Source organism: Acartia tonsa, chromosome 4 (genome assembly GCF_053477335.1).
Source record: "Acartia tonsa isolate MP-2025a chromosome 4, ASM5347733v1, whole genome shotgun sequence".
NCBI lineage: Eukaryota > Metazoa > Arthropoda > Copepoda > Calanoida > Acartiidae > Acartia > Acartia tonsa.
The window spans coordinates 28,539,601-28,555,904 of NC_137263.1; the positions used below are offsets into that span (position 1 = coordinate 28,539,601).

At 35.2% G+C, this 16,304-nt stretch overlaps 1 protein-coding gene across 1 annotated transcript in view; it reads left to right on the forward strand.

Annotated features, from left to right (window-relative positions):
* The window catches only part of LOC145318081 (ESF1 homolog), a 40,627-nt gene that overhangs the window by 285 nt on the left and 24,038 nt on the right, over positions 1–16,304 (forward strand). The window contains exons 2-5 of the mRNA XM_080159423.1: positions 69–165; positions 2,286–2,452; positions 6,222–6,287; positions 6,659–6,889. Of these exons, the coding sequence (XP_080015549.1) occupies positions 69–165; positions 2,286–2,452; positions 6,222–6,287; positions 6,659–6,889 (561 nt within the window). The remainder of the gene's footprint in view (positions 1–68; positions 166–2,285; positions 2,453–6,221; positions 6,288–6,658; positions 6,890–16,304) is intronic.

Genomic DNA, 16,304 nt, shown 5'->3' on the forward strand with positions numbered 1-16,304 from the left:
TATATAATAAACGAAATTGTACCTTAAATTATTGATACTTAATTACTACGAATAATGTGATTTTGTAGGATGAAAGGTTTATTTCCCGTTGCAGCGTTGATCCTAGAGGCCGACCAAAAACTTATTCATCTAAAGAAACATACGAAAAGTTTTACGAACTAAAAGGTAAAACATTATTTGATATTATCTTGTAGAACTAGAAAAGTTTTCAGGAACAATTGATTTGCTATACAGAATTGACCTGAATACACACTATATACATTCTTAAATTAATAAAACTATTGGAGAAATTGGCGGAGATTGTGGAAGTGAAAAAGAATACATTTTTGTAAGGGGGGGGGGGTTAATGCAGCCATCTCGTAATCAATGTATAAATGGCACTTAGAATTTGAATTTCGATCTGAAATTTTGCATGAGTAATCCTTGGTAGGTCTATTTTCCCTAAATCGAACAAAAAGTTGGAAATGTAACGGCTAACGGTTCAGCCGTTTAGCCGTTTTTTTTTTGGCTATTTTTAGGGCAAATCTGTCATAAATTACGTAGAAATCAACTTTTTAAAACATATTTTTGCTTTAAAACATGTGAAATGATACAAATTTTTTAAAAAATTTCTAGTACCAGTAACTACCGGCTAGAATCGTTTGAAAACGTTTTGGAGCAGCAAAGAGTATTATGTGGAGATAGGTTTCGTGATGGATTTTCATTGAGAATACCATAACAATGGCTAAACGGCTGAGCCGCCAGCCATTAGCCGTTACTTTTCCAACTTTTTGTTCGATTTAGGGAAAATGGACCTACCAAGGATTATTCATGCAAAATTTCAGATCGAAATTCGAATTCTAAGTGCCATTTATACATTGATTACGAGATGGTTGCATAACCTCCCCCCACCCCCCTTTATAAGGTGGCTACTGGGACAATGACTTAAATTACTTTTAAATTGAGGGGGCAAAAGCAACTGTCATGCCAAATCTCAGAGCGGTAACTCTTTATTTAGTTGAGTTTCTGTGACTTAGTTTTAGTTTCAATAAGTGTCACTTCCGCCCCCCCCCCTCTTTGAAGGCAGCATTCTGAAAAATTTAAAGTTTAAAAATGGGTTCAAGTGTATATTCTAAATACAAATAGTGAAAATATTTTGCAAGACTAAAAAGGGAATACTGAAAAAGTGGATAACTAAAATAATAAAAGGGGTGTTAACTAATAGTGTAAAAAGTGATAATAGTGGATAAATATCTACAATAAATATGAAATATGAATTTAACTGCAACAAAAACATTAACGTCTATCATTTAACAACTATTATATCATGTTGTTAAGTATTATATAACTTTTGTGTCATATATCATTTATGTTATAACATCATGTGGCTAATAATCTCATTATTTACTTATCATATTCATCATTTTGAAACTATCTAAGATCTGTGAGACTGATACACATTGTTACTAACTTAATGTAACAACTATTTGCTATCTATGTTTGCATTTTGTTTAATTGTTTGTATTTTTATTATCTTATCATGTATGATTTTTTCCATAAGATGAATAAATCATATACATATACACTCAATAATATACTATAATAGGTTTGAGTCTAAGGACACTCTTATAGTAACTACTCTAAAAGCGGTTTATAAATCTTCTGTTTTTAGGAGGGAAGATGTGCCTTTTTTTAAAACCAAAAGTAAAAAGAGCATTATCTCAGCCCATAAAAGAGTTACAGCTCCAAAATTCGGCTGTAACTCTTTTATGGGCTGAGATCATGCGCGTTTTACTTTTGGTTTCAACGCCCCCCCTTTTAATTCTTAATTTGTTAAAATAATATGCTTACATCTTGACATATATGGTCGTATACAGCCTTGATATTTGTGTGTAATATTTACTTTTTGTTTTAGTCTATAGTTTTACCTTTATAAAATTGGGAAAAAGTTTTCTTTAGATTAATGTTGTTCTTTCTTTCTTATTACTGACCAATACTTTAAGTTGATAGTACCACACACTCACAAAAACAAAAAAAGTTATTCTCCATTGCATTCTTACCTAGTATTTGTAAAAGCCTACCCTTTCTCTACACGTTGATACAGTAATAACTTTCATTTTGTTTTGTTTTATTTTAGATAGAGACCCATTAGATTTACATATATATTTTCACAAATACAAATAAATACATGCAATCACTTACTCCACTCTCAACACGACTGAATTTGATTTTAAATCATAATTTAAGGTCCTTTGTACCCCCCCCCCCCCTCTTTTAAAATTGTTTTCACAAGAATTTATATTAAGATTCCTCCAGTGATACTGATGTATCAGAATCTGATTCCGAGTCAGAGGAAAATAAGAAGACAATAAATAAGAAGCAGAAAGTTACCAACAATGCTCTACACGATGAAACAGATAATTTGGACAACAGTGAAGAAGATGAAGTGGACGATAATGATGATTCTCAAAAGGTAATCATTATAGAGTGATTCAGAAAAAAAAAGAATGACATCAACATTTATAATGGAGCCAAAAATGTATCTTTCTGCAGTCTTGACAGCTTTCTGCCGAGTGGCCGGGGACATTAAAAAAAATATCAGAGGCAAAAAAATAAAGGGTTTATATTGCTACCAAACAGTAACATTTTATCTTAATACACATTTCAATTTGACCGCAGGCGTCAGCTGTGAAGCCAGTTACTATCTCAGCTGTAATAAAGATAAAGCAACTAAATTCCCCTAGAATTAATAACTACGGCATTTAAAATTACGGCAGCTGGCCAACCGCCAAGATAAAATATACATAAATGCAATGCTGTGCACTGTGCAGTTACGATACCTCTTGTCTGGCCCTTATGTCATGTTATAGAGCTATATTTTATAAATAGGCTTCAGAGCTAATTTTTAACGATAAAGTTTACAAATTTTCCCCTTCTCAGTTGTACATAAATATCGAGGATCTTAGGAATAGGACAATGGTCGATCACCAATTTAATAACCCTTTTGTAGATTTAAATTATTGGTTAACAATTTTAGACAATGTTAGTTTGGAATCAACTAAGGGGGGGGGGGGGTTTAATGCAACCATCTCGTAATCAGTGAGCAAATGGCACTTAGAATTCGAATTTCGAGCTGAAATTTTGCATGAGTAATCCTTGATAGGTCTATTTTCCCTAAATTGAACAAAAAGTTGGAAAAGTAACGGCTGGCGGCTGGCAGCTCAGCCGTCTAGCCGTTTTTTGCCTATTTTTAGGGCAAATTCATCATTAATTACGTAGGAATCAACTTTTTAAAACATATTTTTGGTTTAATTCATGTTAAATGATAGCAATAACCATATTTTAGATTTTTAGTACCAGCTGCTAAACGGCTAGAACCGGCTGAAAACGGCTGTTAGCGGCCAAGAGTATGAAGGGTAGATAGGGCTTGTGACATGTCTAGGGGTAGGTTTTTATGGGTGCTGAGCTCAAAAATACTACTAAATATAGTGATGGCCAATCCATATGGCAGCTGGGTAACAGCTGCAGCTCAGCTGCAAGCGGCCAAGAGTAGAATGAGTAGATAGGGCTTGTGACGTGTCTAGGGATAGGTTTTTATGGGTGCTGAGCGCAAAAATGCTACCAAAAATAGTGGCGGCCCATCCACATGGCAGCTGGGTAATGGACGCAGCTCAGCTGGGTAACGGCCGCCGCTCAGACGGGAGAGGCCAAGAGTAGAATGCATACACAGGGCATGTGAAGTGTCCAGGATTAGGTTTTTTTTGGGTGCTGTGCTCAAAAATGCTTCTAAAAATAGTGGCGGCCAATCCATATGGCAGTTAAGTAATAGCTGCTGCTCAGCTGCGAGCGGCCAAGAGTAGAATAAGTAGATAGGGCTTGTGACGTGTCTAGGGGTAGGTTTTTATGGGTGCTGAGCTCAAAAATGCTACCAAAAATAGTGGCGGCCAATACATATGGCAGCTGGGTAACAGCTGCTGCTCAGCTGCGAGCAGCCAAGAGTAGAATGAGTAGATAGAGCTTTAGACATGTCTAGGGGTAGGTTTTTATGGGTGCTGAGCTCAAAAATGCTACCAAAAATAGAAGCAGCCCATCCATATGGCAGCTGGGTACCGGCCGCAGCTAAGCTGGTAGAGGCCAAGAGTAGAATGAGTATATATGGCATGTGACATGTCTAGGGGTAGGTTTTCATGGGTGCTGAGCTAAAAAATGCTACCAAAAATAGTGGTGACCCATCCATATCCCATCCATACTAAAAATAGTGACGGCCAATCTCTATGGCAGCTTGGTGACAGCTGCAGCTCAGCTGCGAGCAGCCAAGAGCAGAATGAATAGATAGGGCTTGTGACGTGTCTGGGGGTAGGTTTATATGGGTGCTGAGCTCAAAATGCTACTTAAAATAGTGGCGGCCCATCCATGTGGCAACTGGGTAACGGCCGCAGCTCAGCTGAGAGAGGCCAAGAGTAGAATGAGTATATAGGGCATGTGACATGTCTAGGGGTAGGTTTTCATGGGTGCTGAGCTAAAAAATGCTACCAAAAATAGTGGTGACCCATCCATATCCCATCCATACTAAAAATAGTGACGGCAAATCTCTATGGCAGCTTGGTGACAGCTGCAGCTCAGCTGCGAGCAGCCAAGAGTAGAATGAGTAGATAGGGCTTGTGACGTGTCTAGTGGTAGGTTTTCATGGGTGCTGAGCTCAAAAATAGTACCAAAAATAGTAGCGGCCCATCCATATTGCAGCTGGGTAACAGCTGCAGCTCAGCTGCGCGCCGCCAAGAGTATAATGAGAAGATAGAGCTTGTGACGTGCCTCTGGGTAGGTTTTTATGGGTGCTGAGCTCAAAGATGCTACTAAAAATAAGGGCGGCCAATCTATTTATGGCAGCTGAGTAATAGCTGCAGCTCAGCTAGGAGCGGCCAAGAGTAGAATGAGTAGATAGGGCTTGTGACATGTCTTGGGGTAGGTTTTTATGAGTGCTGAGCTCAAAATGCTACGAAAAATAGTGATGACACATCCATATGGCAGCTGGGTAACAGCTGCAGCTCAGCTGGGAGCGGCCAAGAGTAGGATAAGTACATAGAGCTTGTGACATGTCCAGGGGTAGGTTTTTATGGGTGCTGAGCTCATAAATACTACCAATAATAGTGGCGGCTCATCCATTTCAGTTTGAGTTCAGCACCCATAAAAACCTACCACTACACACGTCACAAGCCCTATCTACTCATTCTACTCTTGGCCGCTCGCAGCTGAGCTGCAGCTGTTACTCAGCTGCCGTATGGGTGTGTCGCCACTATTTTTGGTAGCATTTTTGAGCTGAGCACCCATGAAAACCGGCGCCAAGACATGTCACATGCCCTATGTACTCATTCTACTCTTGGCCTCTACCAGCTTAGCTGCAGCCGTTACCCAGCTGCCACATGGATGGGCCGCCACTATGTTTGGTAGCATTTTTGAGCTCAGCACCCATGAAAACCTACCCCTAGACACGTCACAAGCCCTATCTACTCATTCTACTCTTGGCCGCTCCCAGCTGAGCTGCGGTCGTTACCCAGCTGCCACATGGATGGGCCGCCACTATTTTTGGTAGCATTTTTGAGCTCAGCACCCATAAAAACCTACCCCTAGACACATCACAAGCCCTATCTACTCATTCTACTCTTGGCCGCTCGCAGCTGAGCTGCAGCTGTTACCCAGCTGCCATATGGATTGGCCTTTACTATTTTTAGTAGTATTTTTGAGCTCAGCACCCATAAAAACCTACCCCTAGACATGTCACAAGCCCTCTCTACTCTTCATACTCTTGGCCGCTCCCAGCTGTTTTCAGCCGGTTCAGACCGTTTAGCAGCTGGTACTAGAAATTTAAATAATGGTTATTGCTATCATTTAACATGAATTAAACCAAAAATATGTTTTAAAAAGTTGATTCCTACGTAACTAATGATGAATTTGCCCTAAAAATAGGCAAAAAACGGCTAAACGGCTGAGATGCCAGCCGTCAGCCGTTACTTTTCCAACTTTTTGTTCGATTTAGGGAAAACAGACCTACCAAGGATTACTCATGCAAAATTTCAGCTCGAAATTCGAATTTTAAGTGCCATTTGCTCACTGATTACGAGATGGTTGCATTAAACCCCCCCCCCCCCCCCTTAGAATTCAAATTAATAAGATAATGTTATTATAAAACGTTGGGTACCAGTCAAGAATACCTCCCTGTTTCTTTTAATATTGAATATTTTTAGAAATCTTATGAAGAGTTTGAAAAGAGTAACCCAGAAGCTGGTAATGATATGGATGAAAGAATAAAGGTAAAACAATCAACTTATTAATACCATGTATTTGCTTTAAATATTAGGGTTACGTTTAAACATTTTTAAATTCTTAAAATCATTATTCTTGTAGTGTTTATTTAATGTAATTTACTTATTTTCCTGGAGAATAAAGTCTTTCCTGTTAATATTTTAACATATTTTCTTCTCTGTTTTCTTCTTGTCCCAATTTCATTTCATTTTATTCGCGAAGTTACTTTATAATTCGAAATGTCTGTTCGTCTGTCTTTTTGTAAGAAACTGTATGGGGGAAACACGAATTTCTCGACTGCTACTCACGAAATACGGCTAAAATTTGTCCCTATGTTTAAATCATGTTGTAATCTCATTACGCGATTTTGTTTTGGCAGGAAAAATTAAAAGATATGAGTGTTGACTATGCTCGTGGTATTGCGAATCTTTACTCTGATTCCTCCTCTGATGATTCCTCTACTGATGAAGAGAATGATGATATGACCTGGGAGGCTGTTAATAAGATTGGAAATCTCGACGCTGATGTTGAAAAAACTGAAGAGGTTACTAACAGGCTTGCACTATGTAACATGGACTGGGATAAAATAAATGCCGAAGATATTTTTCTGGTAAGTTATTAGAATTTTCACTGGATATTTAAAGTTTTTAGACCTATGCTCTACTAAAATCTACTATAGACCAATTTATAATTTCCTTTCGCAAAACAAGGTAAAACTTTGCGTTGTTACGAAAATAAATTATCTATTAATGTCAGCATGATTAGTTTTAAAGATTTTTATCTATTTATATAAATATCAAATTTAGGTAAAAATGCGTTCGGCTCGGTAGAAAATTTGAGCGCTCGAAAAATATTAGCATTTTGCAACTATAATTTTTCTCTATAGCAAAATAATTTTTTTTTCTTCGTATTTATTCATTTTTCACATAGCGAAAAATATTTATTTTCATATATCTTTGCATTAAACAACACCCTTTTTATAGATAAAATATGCACACTTCAATCTTCTTTTATGCTCGCCCATGGGAGGGACAAACTTTTTTTTAGTCTCTTAGGATTCCAAAGATTAGATCCGTTTGAAAAAGTTTGGTCATGTTAATGGAAAAGATTACATTTGCTCTGGGTAGATAGTTCGGGGAGGGGAGGGGGGATTGTAGCTGTGTGGTAATATCCTCTTAGAATTTTTTTTTTAATTTTGAAAATTTGAGCCTTGCCCCCCCCCCCCCCCCCCCCCGACAACGAACAACTTTGGCCGCAGCGCTCGGCTCCCTAGCCTAACACCTAACCTAAAACTAAAATAGTTGTTCGTTGGGGGGGGGGGGGGGGTACTAAAATTTTCAAAATTGAGGGGAACGCTCTAAAACTAATTAAAAAATTCTAAAATATTATATTTCTACTTATCCTTAAATGTTAGTTATTCTGTACATTTAGAAACAACAATGCATATAATTAATTTTCAATTTTCTCGCCCTGTTGCTCACAGGAATTAAATATCCGCAACTTTTCTAAAGGGAAAGTTGCATGAAGAGCATTTTACGAGTTTGATTGCAAGCATAAGTTACAAAAATACCATATATAATTTTGTATTTACAATAAATAGCAATCAATTAAGCATCACCAAATCTGTCATCATGCTGTTTTTGTGAAAACAGAACAGCCATTTAAATTGCATACCTATATCCAAAAAATATGATTTTCAAGTCTTGATATTTTTAAATTACTTGGTAGAAAATTGAACAGAAAAAACTTATGAACAGAAAAAATATGCAGTTCACTAAATTTAGGTTTAAATGCACTTTTCTATAACTAATAGTTGAAAATTTTTCCTATCCCCATCCAACCATTTTTCTATAAATTTCTTATACACAATTATTCAATCCCAGGCTCTCGTGCGAATAATTTATCTTAGTTGGATATCATAATATCTCTTTTAAATCATTTCTTTTTAAAAATCCTTCACAAATATATGATATCTTCTTTCGTTAAGTAATATGTAAAAGAAATTATTTGAATAGTAGAGTAAAATAGATAGATTTTAAATGATCATTAGAAATAAATTTGAGATTATTCTTAACGATTTTATAAAAAGCTTTTGAGTCCCGCCGCTGTGCTTTAACTCTTTTTGGTTGAATTCCTTTGTGTTTTAGGTTTGGTTATAATAGGAGGCCAACTTGAAATGATTTTGTTATCATATTTTTTTGTAGCCAGTAGACACATACACTAACTTCAATTATTAAATGTAAAAAATAGGGGGAAAAATTTCAGTACTCTTTCTGGTTCAATTATTCAGCTATAATCATGATTTTTTAAATGAATTTTTCACCAGCGGCAGCTATAACTAAAAATAAAAGTATTTCCATGTCATATATCAAACTATCACAAGGACTCTGGCAGGAAATTGACAACTTATTCATACGTACTGTACTAAATCAATCTTTACGTGGACTAATTTAACCAAATTAGGGTTTTTTTTAGGTTTTTTATAATTCATACAACCCCCTTAAGTTATTCATTACAATAGAATAAAATTTTAAAATTTATTTACTGTGTAAATATGCATAAATATGACGTTTTTACTGACAATTAGGTTGATTTTTACTCAAAGCATTTTTCTTGTAGACAATAAAATGATTATAACTTTCGTTCTATTTAAGATAAATTGATGAAATAAAAAGTATTTTCAATTTTATTATGCTGAGAAGTCACTTATTGGTTTTAAGAAATAATAAACCCCTTTGAGTTGGGGAGGGGGGGGGGGCGTTGAGTATCGAAATAATGAAACTAATGTAAATTTCTTTTTATAGTGGGTTTTAATGATTCATATAGCAGCCAAACTGTTTTTTGGCAATACCCCTTTGTCTGTCTGTCCCTCTGTCTGTCTGTTTTTTTGTCTGTCTGTCACTCCACTTGTCAGTCTATCTGTCTAACTGCCTCTTTTTCGGATTTCAATGAATCATCTAGCATAGCCTAATTCTAATTTGTTAATGCCTCAAAAACTGTCTGTCTGTCCGTCTGTCTGTCTATCCCTCCATCTGTCTGATCATTCACAGGTTCTCTATTGGATTTTATTTAATGAATTGTCTATTATGGTCAAACTGTAATTTGATCATTCTTCTTGCCTGTCTGTCTGTCTCGTCTATCTGCTGAGTTTCTACCATTGGTCTAACAGACTGATTTACTTAATTAACCCCTTATGGTCGGGCCCCTTACCGCACCTTAATCCGTTAATCATTTGACCAATAGGGATGATTTCTTAAACTTAAGCTTTTATGATTATAAACTAACTCCTAGATTATAAGTCACCCCCTTGAAAATAAAGGTTAGGTTCATTTTTATGGTTTTTTTTTGATCCCCTGAGGACTAGGGGTTAGCAGCAGGGGGGTGACTTCTATACCAAAAGCTAGTTTATAACCATAAAGGCTTAAGTTTAAGAATTCATCTCTATTGGTCAAATGGTTTCTGAGAAAATTAAGTTTAGGTTCATTTTTAGGGTTTTTTTGAGCCCCGGAGGGCTAGGAGTAGGCGGCAGGGGGGTGACTTCTAAACTAGAAGTTAGTTTATAACCATAAAAGCTTAAGTTTAAGAAATCATCCCTATTGGTCAAATGGTTTCTGAGAAAATTAAGGTTATGTTCATTTTTAGGGGGGTTTTGAGCCCCAGGGGGCTAGGGGATGGGGGTAGGGGGTTGACTTTGAAACCATAAGATATTCATACCCCTAAAAGCTTAAGTCCAAAAAAATTGCATGGTTCATCAAGTGGTTCCGGAGAACCCCCCCCCCCCCCCCAGCATCAAAAAAGCTTCAGTTACGTCCCCCTTTTAAAGGTAAGCTTTTCTTATATGTCAACATAACATATCTAAATTTCATAGAGATCCGCAGCCGTTTTCCCTGCTGACCGCCTGCTGCGGCCGCTGAAATTTATATTTGATATTTCTAATATAAAATTTACTTAAAGATAAACATTTTCTGTAAAAAAATTGTTCTTCTAGCTTCAAAAATAAGAAAATTACAGCCGTTTAAAATTTTTAAGTAAAAAAGGTTGGTAAATAAAAAGGTGAACTAAGCAAAAATTGACTTTGACTTATAAAAGGTCGGAAATTTATTATCAAACAGGGGACTTGCACAAAAAAGATTTAGCCCTCTAGGTCTAATAGGAACTGAGATAATAGGGGGGGAGCGTTGAACGCCCACCCCATCACCAACCGATTAAGGTGCGGCAAGGGGCCCGACTGTTAAGGGTTAATAATACATATTTAATAATTCATATTAAAATCGATAATACTGTAAAAATGGTTGAATGCTTGTTTCAATAGAAAATTAGATTTAACTAATAATAATGTTGAATCTTGAACCTGGAGATAAACAAATAACCTTGTGTTGCAATAAAAAATAAAAAAAATTATCCAATTTACTTATGAAAAAAAGTGTAATACTGTATCTATAATCTTTTTGTACATAAATGATAATAATATCAGGTTATATTCCATTAATTTATAACCACCTAAATTTTTTGACTTTTACAACTTTTAACAGCTCCCTTTAACCAAAATCAAGGATAGTTTATTTAAGTATGTCACCAAAACTTCATTACATAAGTAATACATTTTTACAAACTTTAAAAAGAGGATTGGGAAATATCTCCCTCCCCAACATTAACTTTAATCACTATTGTAAACAATATTAAAAGTTATAAATATATATCAATCAAGATCTTTAGAGGTATTAACTGTGGTTTAATTACATATGTATGAGAGCTCCTTCTTGTGTCAATCACTTTTATTTACTGATTAAAATTTGTACAGTACAGTTGTACAGAATATTGCAAGATTTTTTTTAGTTAAGTCTGGAAATTAATGATTAATTTATCTAAAAATAGATAGCATAGAATTATCTTAATCAGTGGCTTAATTTTATACACCCGCCTTAAACACCTCCCCCCCCCCCACTCTTTATTTTAAGGGGTGTAAATTTATTTCCTTTATACCCCCTTGGAATTTATAGAGGGGTGTATCTGAGGGTGTAGGCTCTTGTCAAGAGGGTGGACATGGGTGGACACCTAGGGAGGTGTATCCATCCCCCTTAATTTTACAAGGGTGGTGTAAACAACCCCTACACCAACCTTTTGCACGCCTTTGATCTTAACTATACTTTTAGTGTACATAAAGTTGTAAATTCAGTAACTATTCTACAAAAATTACCTTCCTAAATTGATATATGATTTTCAGGGTAATCTCCGGTGGACTAAACATTAAAATTTTATGGAAAAAAAGATATCTTTGGAACATGCATGACTTGAAATTATCCCCCCTTTGTACTCAATACGCATTTTTTATTCTAAGTGCGTCAATTTTGCGTTTAAAGATACCCTTAGTTTAAGCATTAATTTCTCCAAAAAATGATAAAAAAAGATAAATTTTTTTTTGATAAAATGATAAAAGTATATGTAAAATGAAATAACCAGCAAAAAAAATTACAAAATTACGTTAAATAGAACGAAAATTAGAGTGTTTTGTATGCCTTATAAAATGCGTATTTCTCATGAAAATTGTAATGATTTAGTGTGTTGAGTAAAATATTTACAAACTTCTCGCTTTTATAAGAAGCTAGAGTCCTTGTGCTATAGGTTATTTAGGGTTTTAATTTTAAAAATCAACTTTAATATAGAAATTTTTAGTTTAGCCACCAAAGCTGCCGACGGATTGGGAGCTGCCAGTCAGCTGTTTGGCTGTTCCGCCAAACTGAAAATTACTAAGTATAAAGTTGAGCCTTAATAACCTGTAGTTTGATATATGACATGGAAATATTTGAATTTTAAGTAAAAGCTGCTGCCCTTTTTGCAGCTGCTGAACGAAAAAAAAAAACATAAAAATCACTGCATTTCAAGAAACTAAATTAAATGAAGATACACAAGGGGGGGGGGGGTTTAATGCAACCATCTCGTAATCAATGTATAAATGGCACTTAGAATTCGAAATTCGATTTGAAATTTTGCATGAGGAACCCTTGGTAGGTCTATTTTCATTAAATCGATTAAAAAGTTGAAAAAGTAATGGCTATCGGCTGCCGGCTCAGACGTTTAGCTGTTTTGGGGCTTTTTTTAGGGCAAAACTATCGATAATAAACTTTTTAAAAATTTCTAGTACTAGCTGTTTAACAGCTAGAATCGACTAAAAAGGCTGGTAGAAGCTATAAAATACCAAGAGTATCATTTTTAGACCGAATAATTTAAAACTATCATTCAAAAAGTTGATTCCTCCGTAATTAATGATGGATATGCCCTGAAAATAGCCAAAAACCGGCTTAACGGCTGAGCTGCCAGCCGTTACTTTTTCTAACTTTTTATTCGATTTAGGGAAAATAGACCTACCAAGGGTTCCTCATGCAAAATTTCAGATTGAAATTCGAATTCTAAGTGCCATTTATACATTGATTACGAGATAGTTGCATTAACCCCCCCCCCCCCTTAGTGACATTGGCAACTACATTTTAATTAGAAAATACAGATCAAGGATTCTGGTGAAGGTGTAGCACTTTTTATCTATAATAGCATCAAATTCTAAGGGCTACCAGATATCCAAGACCCTCATGTTGAATTCTAAGCCATTAAAATATCAAATATGACAATTGCAAACATTTACATCCCTCCAATCGGCAGCTGTACCCAAGGTTTTATTCCAAGCATAGATAAATATTTTACCTATTGTGACACTCTTATATTAGGAGATTTTAACGCCCATGTCACTCTCTGGCACTCCTCTCTTCAAGATGCCAGAGAAAGCTTGTTTGCTGAAGAGATTGGAAATTCTAATTTTGGAGTACTTAACACTGAAAAAGCTACAAGAGTGCCATCTAATGGTCAACCTACATCTCCAGAGATATCTCTCTTGCTAGCTACACTCTTATACCTGCTACAGAATGAGACACTTCTACCACCTTCAGTTGAGACCATCTCCCTATTATTATCACCTCTGCCACAATTGATAAATCCTTTAGTGAAAAGAAAACCTTTGTCAACTTTAACAAAGCCAAATGGGATGACTTGATTAAATTTACAGAAGAAGAATTTTCTAAACAACCGGAACCTAATGATGTTTATCAAGCCGAAAAATTGTCATCAAAGTCTCCAAATTCTGTATTCTAAAGGGAAGAATCAAAGATGTCTACCCTGAGATTTCTACTGAGGCTGCAAGAAAAATGGAGGCCAGGGATAATCCAAGATCCAAGGATCCTACTTCTGAAGATATAAATCGTCTAAATAATAAAATTAGCTCTTTAATTTTTTAACATAAAAAAGCAAAACTTATCAAAAGATTAAATGGCAAATCTGTTAGCACTGGCAACAGACCAATAAAATTTAAAAGCAAATATATTTCATGTCCTGTAAAAATTGGAAATAATTTCAATAAACTATATTCAGCTGTAGTTCATCATAAAAGTTCACCAATTTACACCTTTTAACACCTGGGATAAAGGTACTTCTTTTCTAACCAAAATATTCAACCTTTCCTTGAACTCCAGCAAAATACCAGCAATTAAAAAACAATCAATGTTCTTCCCACTCTTGACTCCAAATCCTATAGACCTGTGTCCAATCCATCCTCTTTCCTGCAATCAAGATGATTGAGCGCCTTGTGCTTCCAACCCTGGATAACCATCTTAAAGTTCCAACTTTTCAACATGGCTTTAGGAAAAACCACTCGAACATCGCAGCTCTGCATGATTTTAATGAATATGTATAAAAAGGTTTTAATCAGAATCTATCCCCTGACAGAACTCTTCTCATGTATCTTGATCTCTCAAAAGCATTTGATATGGTAAATCATGATAAGCTTTTGAAAGGACTCAATTCTGACCTTCCACCATAACTTAAAAGATGGTTTAATTGCTACTTGAGAGGTAGACAATCTAAAGTACAGTTTTGAAATAAACTTTCTCATCCTGAAAAGTCCGCACAGGTGTTTCCCAAGTGGCAGTCACCTCCCCCCTTCTTTTCTGTTTTTACCTTGCTTATATTCCTGACCCACCAGAAGATATCTTTATTATCCAATACGCTGATGATATCTGCATATAAACTTTTGGTGTTGATATCGAGGCACTAAACTTCAAGATAAATGCCTACCTGGATAAACTACTTGATTTTCTGGATTAAAGAGAACTTCTGGAATCTACAGTCACTCTTTTCTCTCCTGATACCAAAAATAACAAAATACACCCACAAGTCTTTCTTAGAAACAATTTAATCTCCCTTGAAAACAAGCCAAAGTTATTAGGTGTAGTATTTGACTTGCTTCCTAAATTTTGTCATCACACTCAGTCTTCCATTAATAATGCCTAATCAAAGAAAAATATCCTGAAATCCCTAGCTGGAATAGACTGGGGACAGGAAAAAGAAACCCTAGTCAACACTTATAAATCAATTAGCAGAAATGTCTTAGAATATGGCTGTCATATTTGGAGCTCAATAAGAGGGGGGAAAGTTTTGACACATTTGCGTAAACAGTGTGTATAGGCTTAATCTTTAGACTGAGAGGATAGGTCGTTAGGGATAAAATCATTCTTTTAAGATAAATTTTCCTAAGTTTTCATTTTGTTTACATTTTTTTAGATATTTTCTGTATTTTATAACTTTATACAACTTTTTATAAATCTGTTTAACTTTTTATATTTTTTTCTTTTTTTGATGTTTTTAAATATTTCTTTGCCATTAGCCTTTTTTGGGCTTCGCCCCTAATGTAGAAATGTAGAAGGAAGGTTTCACAATCTTTTTGAATTTGATAACAAAAAGTTTAATAGAAGAAAAGAAATTTAAAAAGAAGAATAGTTATTTCTCGCATCGTATTATAAACAGCTTTCCGCGGATATAGAATGTAGAATTGTAAGATTAAAACCAGTTATTTTAGCCCCGGGGCTAAAATAACTGGTTTTATTCTTATGATTGTACATTTTTATATTCGTAGAAAGCTGGATAATACGATGCTAGACATAGTTTTTTCGTATGGATGAGAACCGGTTCCTATCCACCAGATTCGAATGAATATGAGAAAAAAATTAAATATAAAAAATATACTACCTAAATAATTATTAAAAAAATATAAAAATATAAAAACATAAAAACATAGGGTAAAGCGGGGCGATCTCGGTATTGGGGCGAAGTCTTTATTTTTTTACACACCCTCATTAAATGACATTTTTCTCCGTGTTCTAATCAACTGACAGAAAAAAAAACATATAATCTTTGTTCCTTATTAAATTGCCTACAAAAAAGTATACAATGAAATTTTTGTAAGATGAATTTTTAGGGTACTTATTGGGTCTTAAAGTCGGACGACAACAAATTTTTTTGCTTCGGCCGGAAAAACGCTAAGTTGGACAAAAACTGGTAAGAGCTAGAGCTTAGACGTCTTCAGAAGACTTATTAAGAATCTAATGGGCTATCCATTTCCGTTTGAAACTTAAAAAAAGCTTGTATAGTTTTTTCTCAAATCGACTTTTTATGAGGCGGGGCGAACTCGGTTTTTTCACTTTTTATAGGGTAAGGCGGGGAAGTTTCGGTAAGGGGCTATTTTCGGTAATTTCGACCTACCTTCATTAAATGACCTTTTTCTCCATGTTCCTTTCAAATGACAGAAAAAAACATAAAAGCAAATTTGTTCCTTATTAAATTGCCTACAAAAAAGTATCAAATGAATTTTTTGTGAGATGAATAATAAGGGTACTTATTGGGTCTCAAAGTCGGACATAAATTTTTTTTTTCTTCAAAAAGTTTTTAGGAGGTGTGTAAAGATCGACGTACACAAAAATTGGTAAGACCTAGAGCTGATCCGTTAAAACCTTTTGAACTAAGAATTGCCCGCTCTTTCCAAATCTGTTGAGAGCTTTAAAATCGGGGTAATATTTTTTTCAAAAATGACCAAAGTTTGCGCTGGGGGAAATTTCGGTAATTTCAAAAGAAATTAAAATTCAACTTTTAAGGTCATGTTTGCATGTTTTCTTTTGTCAAATCTATTATTCCATATTGACTTTTTA